General features: G+C 47.0%; 3 protein-coding genes and 3 pseudogenes across 5 annotated transcripts in view; 3 read left to right on the top strand and 3 right to left on the bottom strand.

Moving 5' to 3' along the window:
• Window positions 1–12,386, top strand: part of LOC144696980 (uncharacterized) — a 322,849-nt gene that overhangs the window by 59,470 nt on the left and 250,993 nt on the right. The window lies entirely within an intron of this gene.
• Window positions 1–12,386, top strand: part of LOC144697445 (uncharacterized) — a 296,141-nt pseudogene that overhangs the window by 139,514 nt on the left and 144,241 nt on the right. The window lies entirely within an intron of this gene.
• The window catches only part of LOC144697220 (uncharacterized), a 197,538-nt gene that overhangs the window by 96,833 nt on the left and 88,319 nt on the right, over window positions 1–12,386 (bottom strand). The gene's annotated exons all lie outside the window — the stretch shown is intronic.
• Window positions 1–12,386, bottom strand: part of LOC144697155 (uncharacterized) — a 266,512-nt pseudogene that overhangs the window by 181,222 nt on the left and 72,904 nt on the right. The window lies entirely within an intron of this gene.
• The window catches only part of LOC144697421 (uncharacterized), a 47,061-nt pseudogene that overhangs the window by 5,656 nt on the left and 29,019 nt on the right, over window positions 1–12,386 (top strand).
• Window positions 9,186–11,901, bottom strand: LOC144696970 (uncharacterized). The gene has a single exon (XM_078568697.1). It carries the CDS (start codon window positions 11,764–11,766, stop codon window positions 10,525–10,527), a length of 1,242 nt encoding a protein of 413 aa, XP_078424823.1. The 5' UTR covers window positions 11,767–11,901; the 3' UTR covers window positions 9,186–10,524.

The following is a 12,386-nucleotide window of genomic DNA, read 5'->3' as shown; positions in this document are numbered from 1 at the left end:
CAGTGCTGGCACGAGGAATGTTAGATGTGATTTTTGTCCTCAGGCCCCTGGACAGGGACTTAAATCAACAACCTTCTGACTCAGAGGTGGGAGTAGTGTGATCCACTGAGCCACAGCTGACACTATGGACAATACAACATTAGAAAGAGAAAGTTACCCTTTGCCTCCAGTGCCTAAATCTAAAAATAAAAACCCTGTCTAAAAAAACATAGAAAGTAGGAGCAGGAGTAGGCCATTCGGCCCTTCGAACCTGCTCTGTCATTCATTATGATCATGGCTGATCATCCAACTCAATAGCCAGCTTCCGCTTTCTCTCCATACCCTATGATTCCTTTCACCCCAAGATCTCTATCTTACTCCTTCTTAAAAACATACAATGTTTTGGTCTCAACTACTTTCTGTGGTAACGAATTCCACAGGCTCACCACTCTCTGGGTGAAGAAATTTCTCCTCATTTCAGTTCTAAATGGTCTAGCCCATATCCTCAGACTGTGACTCCTGATTCTGGACTCCCCCACCATCAGGAACATCCTTCCTGCATCTACCCTGTCTAGTCCTGTTAGAATTTTATAGGTTTCTATGAGATCCCCCCTCATTCTTCTGAACTCCAGCGAATATAATCCTAATCGACTCAATCTCTCCTCATATGTTAGTCCCGCCATCCCAGGAATCAGTCGGGTAAACCTTCGCTGCACTCCCTCTATAGCAAGTACATCCTTCCTCAGATAAGGAGACCAAAACTGCACATGTGTATTTGACAGACAAATGCTGAAATGTTGGTTCAGAGCCGCTAGTTTCGGATTCCCATTGATCCTCCAGCACCTTTCTGTCTCTCTATTTCCCGTGTCAGTGACAGCCAGGCGATGGAACTGAGGGCTAAATTTAGCTGAGAATAACGGAGCCTGCGGCCCAGTTGCGAAACTGCCATGGGCGTCGCACTGATAGAGAGACAGGAAGGTGCTGGAGGACTGACTGGGAAATGGGCCTCCAACCAATCAGGGCACGGGTGGGGTGACCGGGGCTGATGGTGACCCGACCCCCGGGGTTCAGTGCCCCTGTGTCCAAAGCGGGGAGTCATGGGAACAGGGTACAGAGAAGCCGAAGAGAAAGCATTTGGGTCCAGAACATTATGCACATTCTTTTACTCCGGTCGTCTTTGATCCTCAAGTCATTTTCTGGTTTTATTTAACCATGTTCTGTTTCATTTATAGATGTCTATCAGTAAAAATACTTAATTTTTTTCTGGATGTTTCATGATTAGATTTGTGCACTTTAGGGAAAGTGAGTGAGAGGGGTTGGCAGGCTCTTTAACAGAAAGTGAGTCCCTCTAAGGTAATTGGCAAAGGAGCCAGAGGGGGAAATGAGATTTTATTTTTTGACACAGCGAGTTGTTCTGATCGGCCTGAAAGCAGATTCAATAGTATCTTTCCAAAGGGTATACTGGAAAGGGAAGAATTTGCAGGGCTGTGGGGAAAGAGCAGAGCAGTTGGATGAATCAGAGAGTCCTTTCAAAGAGATGGCAGGGCCACAATGGGAATTCCAGACTTTATTGACAGCACTGTACATATTGCAGACACACATTTATTTATCTGTGATCACAGAATCTCACCGCATGGACAGAGGCCATTCAGCCCATCATGCCTGTGCTGGCTCTTTGAAAGAGCGACTCAATTATTCCCACTATCCTGCCCTTTCCCCATGAGACCTGCAAACTAATACCCATCCTGGATTTATCCAATTCCCTTTGTTGTATCTGCTTCCACCAGCCTTTCAGGCAATGCATTCCGGATCACAACACCTCACTGTGTAAAGATTTATCTTCCTCATTTCCCCTCTGGCTTTTATGTCAATCACCTTCAATCTGTGACCTCTGGTTAACAACTCTTTTGTCAGTGGAAACAGTTTCTCTTTATTGCCTCGATGTAAACCATTGATGATCTTGAACACCTCTGTCAAATCTCCTCTCCTTCATTGCTCTAAGGAGAACAACCCCGGCCTCTCCAGTGTGTTCACTCATTCCTGTCCCTGTACTAAATCCCTGCACCTTTTCTAAGGCCTTGACATCCTTCCTGAATTGTGAGGCCCATGTATGGAGTTCATTTCTAGAGAAATAGTATTGAAAAGCAGAGACGTCAGGTTAAACTTGTATCGAGCCTTGGTTAGACCACAGTTGCAATAATGTGGACAGTTCTGGGTCTCCGTAATTATAAAATGGTTAGAGAGGTCCTGGAGAAGGTCGACGAAAGATTCACAAGGATGATCCCAGAACTGAGAGTGTTTAACTTTCAGGCAAGGCTGGACAGGCTGGAGCTTTTTTCTCTACAAAGGAGATGACTGAGGGCTGATCTGACTGAGGACTTTAAGATTATGAAGGGGTTTGATAGGGTTGATGTAGATAGATTTACACCTGTTGGGGGAGACCATCACTGGAGGCCTTTAATGTAAGATAGTCACTGATAAATTCATTCGGGAATTCAGGGGAAACGTCTTGGGCAGGATTTCTCAGGTGGCCCCACCACCCCTTCGGAAAAGTCAATGGGGATCATATTCCAGCCGATGTCGGCAGCCCCAGAGGCATTTCACTCAGTGGAGTGTTCATCAGCTGAGGATGGGACTTCCCCCCGCCCCCACCCCTCACTCAGGAGGAAGTCCTGCCACCGGGACCTGTGGCCACTGCTGGGACTACAGGCAGTGCCCAGATTCCCAATGCCTGGAGCCCAGGACCAGGTAAACATGGGGGTCTCCCAGCAGGGAAACGAGATCAGCACATGAGGGAGAAAGGAACAGAAGGTTCTGAAGTAGAATTGGAGGAAGCTTATGTGGGGAACAAACACTGACACAGACCAAAACACCTCGAAATACTCGGCAACCAAAGGACTTGTGAAACTGAAAGAAATTAATATTAGTAAAGAGGCAGTACTTGAAAAGTGAACTGGACTGAAGGTTGACAAATCCCCTGGACCAGATGAGCTACATCCCAGAGTGCTGAAGGAGGTGGCGAGAGAGATAGAGGGTGCACTGGTGGTTATCTTTTAAAATTCTACGGATCCTGGAAAGGTTCCTGTGGACAGGAAAGTAGCAAATGTAATCCCACTATTTCAGAAAAGAGGGAGAAGGAGGATGGAGAACTACAGACCTGTTAGTTTGACGTCAGTTGTAGAGAAAATGTTTTAATCTATTCTGAAGGAGGTGATAACTGGACACATCTGTGGTAATGATCAAATTGGGCAGAGTCAACATGGATTTATGAATGGGAAATCATGTTTGACAAACTTGTTGAGAGCCTTTTAAGGATGTTCCTGGTAGCACAGATAAAGGAGAACCAGTGAATGTGGCATATTTGGATTTCCAGAAGGCTTTTGATAAGGTCCCACAAAGGAGGTTAGTAAAAACAATTAGAGCACATGGGATTGGGGGAAATATACTAGTGTGGATTGAGAATTGGTTAACAGACAGAATGCAGAGAGGAGCAATAAATGGATCATTCTCAGGGTGGCAGGCTGTTACTAGTGGGGCATGGCAAGGATCAGTGCTGGGTCCACTGCTGTTCACAATTTGTGTGAATGATTTAGATGTGGAGACCAATTGTTATATTTCTAAATCTGCTGATGATATAAAACTAGGCAGGAATGTGAGTTGCGAAGAGGATGCAACGAGGCTTCAAGAGAAGTTGGACCGGCTAAGTGAATGGGCAAGAACATGGCAGATGGAAAATAATGTGAATAAGTGTGAAGTTATTCAACTTGGTAGAAAAAACAGAAAGACAGAATGTTTCTGAAATGGTGAGAGGTTGGGAAGTGTCGATGTCCAAAGGGAGCTGGGTGTCCTTGTTCATGAGTCTCTAAAGGCTAGCATGCAGGTGCAACAATCAATAAGGAAGGCAAATGGTACGTTGGCCTTCATTTCTTTTTATTCATTTACAGGATGTGGGCGTCGCTGGCTAGGCCAGCGTTTATTGCCTATCCCTAATTGCCCTTGAGAAGTGGTGGTGAGCTGCCTTCTTGAACCGCTGCAGTCCGTGTGGTATAGGTACACCCACAGTGCTGTTAGGGAAGGGGTTCCAGGATTTTGACCCAGCGACAGTGAAGGAACGGTGATATATTTCCAAGTCAGGATGGTGTGTGGCTTGGAGGGGAATTTCCAGGTGGTGGTGTTCCCATCTATCTGCTGCCCTTGTCCTTCTAGATGGTAGCGGTTGTGGGTTTGGAAGGTGCTGTCGAAGGAGCCTTGGTGAGTTCCTGCAGTGCATCTTGCAGATGGTCCACACTGCTGCTACTGTGCGACAGTGATTGCACAGGGAGTGAATGTTTGTTGAAGGGGTGCCAATCAAGGGGGCTGCTTTGTCCTGGATGGTGTCGAACTTCTTGAATGTTTTGGGAGCTGCACTCATCCAGGCAAGTGGAGAGTATTCCATCACACTCCTGACTTATGCCTTGTAGATGTTGGGCAGGCTTTGGGGAATCAGGAGGTGAGTTACTTGTTGCAGGATTCCTAGCCTCTGTCCTGCTCTTGTTGCTACAGTATTTATATGGCTGGTCCAGTTCAGTTTCTGGTCAATGGTGACCCCTAAGATGTTGATGGTGGGTAATACCACTGAATGTCATGGGGAGATGGTTAGATTCTCTTTTGTCGGAGATGGTCATTGCCTGGCACTTGTGTGGCGCGAATGTTACTTGCCATTTGTCAGCCCAAACCTGGATATTGTCCAGGTCTTGCTGCATTTGGACATGGACTGCTTCAGTATCTGAGGAGTTGTGGATGGTGATGAACATTGTGCAATCATCAACGAACATCCCCACTTCTGACCTTATGATGGAAGAAAGGTCATTGATGAAGCAGCTGAAGATGGGCTTAGGCCACTACCCTGAGGAGCTCCTGAAGTGATGTCCCGGGGCTGAGATGACTAACCTCCAACAACCACAACCATCTTCCTTTCTGCTAGGTATGACTCCAACCAGCGGAGAGTTTTCCCCCTGATTCCCATTGAGTCCAGTTTTACCAGGGCTCCTTGATCCCAGACTCAGTCAAATGCATCCTTGATATCAAGGGTGGTCACTCTCACCTCTCCTCATTGCAAGGGGATTTGAGTACAGGAATAAAGATGTTTTGCTGCAGTTGTATAGAGCCTTGGTGAGACCTAACCTGGAGTATTGTGTACAGTTTTGGTCTCTTTATCTAAGGAAGGATATACTTGCCATCGAGGGATTGCAACTGAGATTCACTAGATTAATCCCTGGGATGGTGGGATTGTCTTATGAGGAGAGATTGAGGAAACTGGGCCTGTTTTCCATACAGTTTTGAAGAATGAGAGGTGATCTAATTGAAACCTACAAAATTCTTACAGGGCGTGACGGGTGGATGTTGAAAGGACGTTCCCCCTGCCTGGTGAGTCTAGAACCAGGGGACATAATCTCAGGATAAGGGGCAGACCATTTAAGACCAAGATGGGGAAGAATTTCTTCACTCAGAGAGTGGTGAACCTTTGGCATTCTCCACCCAGAGGTCTGTGGAAGCTCAATCATTGAACATGTTCAAAAGAGAATCCATAGATTTCTAGAGGCCAATGACATCAAGGGATATGGAAATAGTGCAGGTAAGCGACTAGAGGTAGATGATCAGCAATAACCTAATTGAATGGCAGAGCAGGCTCGTTAAGCTAAATGGCCTATTTCTGTTCCTATGTTCCTGGCAGCCTTATGGTGAAGGACGAAATTGGAGCCAATTAATACTTGGTTTAAATTTATTCACAGAACGAAACATTACAGGTATATACCTCCTGACTCCACTCCATGTCAGTTGAGTGTCTCTTTTTCTCTTTAGAGGAAAAAAACAACTAATTAGCACAAAGAGTAAATGAACAAATTAACCAAACTGTTTCCCCATGATAACAAATAACACAAGAACCAAATGGCAAATCAACAAAAAGGCCAAATTAACATATTAAAGGGGGGAGTCCCTTAAAGGGACACTGTAACTAAAATCAAAATCTCAAAGGAAACTTATCTAAATCAAATCAAAATGTGGTTCTGGGGGGCAGTAATGATGCACCCCAGCCCCCGCAGTGCCCACCGGTCACGGAAGGCCTCCAGCGTGGCAGCGGACACCACGCGCACCCTCGTCAGGGACACCCAGCTGTGAACATAGCCGGGGAAGAGGGGCAGACAGTCGGGATGGACGACCCCCTTGACCACCCGCTGCTGGGACCTGTTAATGGCCAACTTGACCAGGCCCAGGAGCAGACTTACAAGGAGGTCCTCCTCCCTCCTCACCCGCCTCAACTCCGCACCAGGTGCCAAAGATCAGGAGTGTGGGGTTGAAGTGCAGCCAAAAAGTAAGAAAAAGCCCCTTAAGAAAACTGAAAGGGGGCTGTAATAATCTACTACAATTAACACAGGCGTGGTCCACGTACTCCACCAGGCTGTAAAAAACGCAGGCATATTGGGAGTCTGTGAACCACCTTAACCTACGGTTGTCTGGGACTGCTGCGTGCAACACCCTCCACCCCAGGTCCTCGATGGAAAGGGGAAGGACCCCATGTAGAGAGCCCCCCCCCAATCTGGGCACCTCCGCCCCCAAATGGTATGAGAGCACACCAAGGCGTATCTGGCCAGTGGGCAAAGACAAGGAGGTGAAGGGTGTGCAGCAGCAGCCCAGACAGGAAACCCCTCCGTGCCGAGCTAAAAGGCACAGAGTGCATTTCCACGAGGCAGCTCAGGCTGTGGGGCCCAGGCTCCTAAGGGAGGGTTCGGGGCTTGGGGCCAAAATGGAATTCCGTCCGAGCAGGGGTACGCTCAGACGGGAACCACTGAGCACCTGAATGTCCTCTAAGCCACGTGTGCCATCGGGGCTGAACACCACTGTTTGAAGCTGCTAGATGACATCGGCCGCGAGCTGGACACCCATTGATGCGCGATGCACCTGTTCAAAGGTCATCCAGCCCACTCCTCCCCCAACCAGCAAATAGAGGTGAGGAGGGTTCTGGAGAGGGAACTCGTAGGCTTACAAAGCTAAAGGATATGGCAGCATTGCAGGGCAGCTCTTTAGGTAATGATTCCCAAAGTGTGACAGGAAGGGACAGAGTGTACAAAAATAAAAAACAGCAGCAAATATGGTAAAAGGGGGAAAAAAATGGGAAAAAAGGCAAAATTAATGGCTCTTTACTTAAGTGCATGTAGTGTTCAGAACAAGATAAATGAATTAACGGTACAAATAGAGGTTAATGGATCTGATCGTATAACCATTGTGGAGACATGGTTACAAGGAGATCAAAGCTGGGAAGTAAATATTCAGGGGTATGTTACTTTTCGAAAGGACAGGCAGGAATGAAAGGGTGGTGGGGTAGCTTTGTACAAGAGTGAATAAGTGCAAGAGCAAGAAATGATCTTGGATTGGAAGATGTAGAATCCATATGGGTGGAGGTAAGAAATAGCAAGGGGAAGAAGACACTGGTGGGAGTGGTCTATAGTCCCCCTAACAGTAGCTATACTGTAGGGCAGAGAATAAATCAGGAGATAATGAAGGCATGTAAAAAAGGCAGTACACTAATCATGGGTGACTTTAATCTTCATGTAGATTGGGAAAATCAAATTGGCCGAGGTAGCCATGAGCAAGAATTCCTTCAGGACAGTTTCCGAGAACAATATGTTGTGAATCCAACCAGGGATCAGGCTATTTTGGATGTAGTAATGGGTAATGAGGCAGGTATAATAAATGATCTCAGAGTAAAAGATCCCCTCGGAAACAATGACGATAACATGGGAGAATTTAGCATTCAGTTTGAGAGTGAGAAACTTGGGTCAGAAACAGCTGTGCTAAACTTAAGGGAATTTCAAGGGAATGAGGGCAGAGTTGACTGGAGTGGACTGGGGAAGGAGGTTAGCAGAAAAGATGGTTGATGAACAATGGCAGACATTGAAGAAAATAGTTCATGACTCATAACAAAGATACATCCCAGTGAGGAAGAAGGATTCTAGGAAGGGGATAAACCAACCATGGTTAACCAAGGCAGTTCAGGATAGTATCAAATTGAAAGAAAAAACGTAGTGGTAAGCCAGAAGATTGGGAAAGTTTTAAAAACCAACAAAAGATTACCAAAAAAAAGAGGGAGAAAATAAACTTTGTGGGTAAACTAGCAAATAATATAAAGACGGACAGTAAGAGCTTCTTTAAGTATATAAAAAGGAAGAGAGAGGGAAAAGTGAACAGAGACCCCTAAGAGAATGAGGCTAGGGAGATAATAATGGGAGACCAGGAAATGGCAGAGGAGTTGAATACATACTTTGCCTCAGCCTTCACGGTAGAAGACACTAACAGCATTCCAAAAATACTAAATCATCAAGGGGCAAAGCGGGTTGTGGGGGGGGGGGAGTGGTGTTGGGGGAGGAAATAAATACAAAAACTATCACCAGAGAAAAAGTACTAGGGGAACTAATGGGGCTAAAGGCCGATAAGTCCCCTGGACCTGATGGGTTGCATCCTAGGATAGTAAAGGAAGTAGCTACAGAGATAGTGGATGCAGTGGTAGTGATCTTCCAAGAATTCTCAGATTCTGGAAAAGTCCCAAAGGATTAGAAAATTGCCAATGTAACACCCTTATGCAAAATGGGAGGGAGACAAAAAAAAAGGTAACTATTTGCTTAACATCTGTCATTGGGAAATATTGGAGTCTATTATAAAGGATGTAATAGCAGAGCATTTAGAAATACATTATATAATCAAGCAGAGTCAGCATGGCTTCATGAAGGGGAAATCATGCCTGACAAATTTATTTGAATTCTTTGAAGAGCTAACAAGCAGGATAGATAAAGGGGCGCCAGTAGGTATAATATATTTGGATTTCCAAAAGGTATTTGATAAGGTACTGCACATAAGGCTAATTAATAAGATAAGAGCCCATGGTGTTGGCATGGATAGAGGATTGGGTAACGAATAGAAGACAGAGAGTTGGGATAAGGGGGGCATTTTCAGGATGGCAACTTGTAACTAATGGGGTGCCAAAGGGATTGTTGCCACAATTATTTACAACATATATTAATGAGTTGGATGAGGGAAGTGAATGTACTATCGCCAAGTTTGCAGATGACACAAAAATAGGTGGGAAGGCAATTAGTGAGGATGACACAAAGAGTCTACGGAGGGATATCGACAGGTTAGGTGAGTGGGCAAAAACTTGGCAGATGGAATATAATGTGGGAAAATGTGAGGTTATACACTTTGCCAGGAAGAATAGAGGAGTTGAATATTATTTAAATGTAGAAAGATAACAGAAAGCTGCAGCACAGAGGGATTTGGGGGTCCTCATGCATGAATCACAAAAAGCTTACATACAAGATCAACAGGAAATAGGGAAGGAAAATGGAATGTTGGCCTTTATTTCAAAGGGAATGGAGTATAAAAATAGGGAAGTCTTGCTAAAACTATACAAGATGCTTGTTAGACCACACCTAGAATACCGTGAACAGTTTTGGTCCCGTTATCTAAGGAAAGATATACTGGCATTGGATTCAGTCCAGAGAATCACTAGGTTGATCCCGGGTATGGAGGGATTTTCTTATGAGGAGAGGTTGAGTCAGTTGGGCCTGTACTCATTGGAGTTTAGAAGAATGAGAGGTGACCTTATTGAAACATATAAGATTCTGAGGGGGCTTGACAGGGTAGATGCTGAGAGGTTGTTTCCCTTTGCGGGAGAGTCTAGGACTAGAGGGCACAATCCCAGAGTAAGGGGTCGTCCATTTAAGACAGAGATGAGGAGGAATTTCTTCTCTCAGAGGGTAGTCAATCTGTGGAATTCTCTACCGCAGAGGGCTGCAGAGGCTGGGTGATTAAGTATATTAAAGGCTGAGATAGACAGATATTTAATCAGTAAGGGAATCAAGGGTTATGGGGGGAAAGGCAAGAAAGTGGCGTTGGAGGATTATCAGATCAGCCATGATCTTATTGAAATGCGGAGCAGACCCGATGGGCTGAATGGCCTACTTCTGCTCCTATGTCTGAGGTCTCCAATTAGTGTGGCTTTATACTCTTTTGATTAAACCAATTAAACTAAATTAACAAATCAGGAACAAAGTGAAAAGCAGCCCCTTAAAGGGATACTACAAAAAGAAAAACTAATCTTAAACGAAACTGACAGCCTCAAATTAAAATGTGATTCGAGAGGTCAATAAAGCACCCCAGCCCCCACTGTGTCCACCGGGCATGGAAGGCCTCAATGGTGCCAGCAGACCTCGTGTCTCCCTCTCCAGGGACACCCGGCCACGAACGTAGCCATGAAAAAGGGGCAGACAGGCCGGATGACCCCCTCGATCGCCCACTGCCTGGACCTGGTGATGACCACCTTGGCCAGGCCCAGCAGCAGGATTATGAGGAGGTCCTCCTCCCTCCTCACCGTGCGAGTGTCACTTTATATGTGCTCAAGTAAGCATCTAATCAATGCCATCCATCTGTATATGCTTAACCTCAATTGATACAATTAACAGCCACAGTCTGAACATAAGGCTCTCTAATTGGGGTGACTGCCAGGGTGTCTCAGTCGGTCGGATGACTCTGTGAATCCCTTTCCACACTCACAGCAGGTGAACGGCCTCTCTCCTCCGTGTGTAGTTGCCTGTGCTTCTGCAACCTGGATGAATCTGTGAATCCCTTCCCAAACTCAGAGCAGGTGAGCGGCCTCTCCCCAGTGTGAACTCGCTCATGTCTCCCGAGGCTGGAGAAATCCCCAAATGCCTTCCCACACTTGGAGCAGGTGAACGGCCTTTCTCCACTGTGAACTCGCTGGTGTGTCAGCAGATTGGTTGACCGAGTAAATCGTTTTCCACACACGGAGCAGGGGAATGGTCTCTCTCCGGTGTGAACCGCCTGGTGTCGCAGCAGGGTTGATAACTGAGTGAATGCTTTCCCACACAAGGAACAGGTGAATGGTCTCTCCCCAGTGTGAACTCTCTCATGCGCCAGCAGATTGGATGAATCACTGAATCCCTTCCCACACTCAGAGCAGGTGAACGGCCTCTCCCCGGTGTGAACTCGCTGATGTGTCTGGAGGTGAGATGGCCGAGTGAATCCCTTCCCACACTCAGAGCAGGTGAATGGCATCTTCCCAATGTGAACTCGCTGGTGATTCTGCAGGGCAGGTGAATTAGTGAATCCCTTGCCACACTCAGAGCAGGTGAACAGCTTCTCCCTGGCGTGTATTCGCTGGTGTCTCCACAGGTTGGATGAAAGGGTGAATCCCTTTCCACAAAGGAAACATTGGAATGACCTCACCGCAGTATGAACTCGCTGGTGTCTCGCGAGGCTGGATGAATCACCGAATCCCTTCCCACACACAGAGCAGGTGAATGGCCTTTCCCCGGTGTGAATTCGCTGGTGTGTCAGCAGACTGGATGATCTCGTAAATCCCTTCCCACATTCAGAGCAGGTGAACGGCCTTTCCCCGGTGTGAACTCGCTGGTGTGTCAGCAGACTGGATGATCTAGTAAATCCCTTGCCACACTCAGAGCAGGTAAATGGCCTCCCTCCAGTGTGAACTGCCTGGTGTCGCAGCAGGGGTGATAACTGAGTGAATCCCTTCCCACAAATGGAGCAGGTGAATGGCCCCTCCCCAGTATGAACCTGCTCGTGTGCCAGCAAGTTGGATGACTGAGTGAATCCCTTCCCACACTCGGAGCAGGTGAACGGCCTCTCCCCGGTGTGACTGCGCCGATGAGTTTCCAGCTCAGACGGGGCTTTGAATCCCTTCCCGCACTCCCCACATTTCCAGGGTTTCTCCATGGTGCACGTGTCCTTGTGTCTCTTTAGGTTCTACAATCAAATGAAGCCTCATCCACACAGAACATGTGCATGGTCTCTCCTCACTCTGGATAGCGATGTTTTTTCAGGCTGTGGAACTAGTTAAAGCTGTTTCCACAGTCAGTGCACTGGAGACAGTGTATTTAAGAGAGAGAGAGACCTGGGCCAACATTTCCAGAGTCTGCACCCTCCCTGGACTCACTTCCTTTCCCTTCAGTTCCTGCAAGTCAACAATTTGCTCCCAGAATGAGAAAAGAAATGGAAAGGGGGGAACATTGATTTCCTCACAGATGTTGCCCAGAGGAGGAAGTTTTAGTCTGAAGCTCATTGTCCAACTTCCGCATTGTGACGTCTACAACGGAACCCTGCCTGAATCAGCCAATAGGAATCAGTCTGCACCGCGGTGACGTCCTCGAGTTCCAGTCTGCAGGCCAGGCGCGCGTACACGGGAGCCCCGCCCCCACCCATTGTTCTCCCTCCCCGCCAACCTCCTCGATCCAAGGTTTCCAGACAACCGGCTGACGGCTCCGGCCAGAGTGAGAAGCCACTCGGGAGAGGGGAAGCTGCGCATGTGCGCAGGACAGCCCGCCCCTTTCCTTCAT

Source organism: Cetorhinus maximus, chromosome 23 (assembly GCF_964194155.1).
Source record: "Cetorhinus maximus chromosome 23, sCetMax3.hap1.1, whole genome shotgun sequence".
In the NCBI taxonomy this organism is placed as follows: domain Eukaryota; kingdom Metazoa; phylum Chordata; class Chondrichthyes; order Lamniformes; family Cetorhinidae; genus Cetorhinus; species Cetorhinus maximus.
This window is presented reverse-complemented; position numbering and strand designations above follow the sequence as displayed.

Excerpts from the sequence above, each read along its gene's own strand:
- LOC144696970 (XM_078568697.1), bottom strand. The coding sequence starts at position 11,766 with ATGGAGAAACCCTGGAAATGTGGGGAGTGCGGGAAGGGATTCAAAGCC.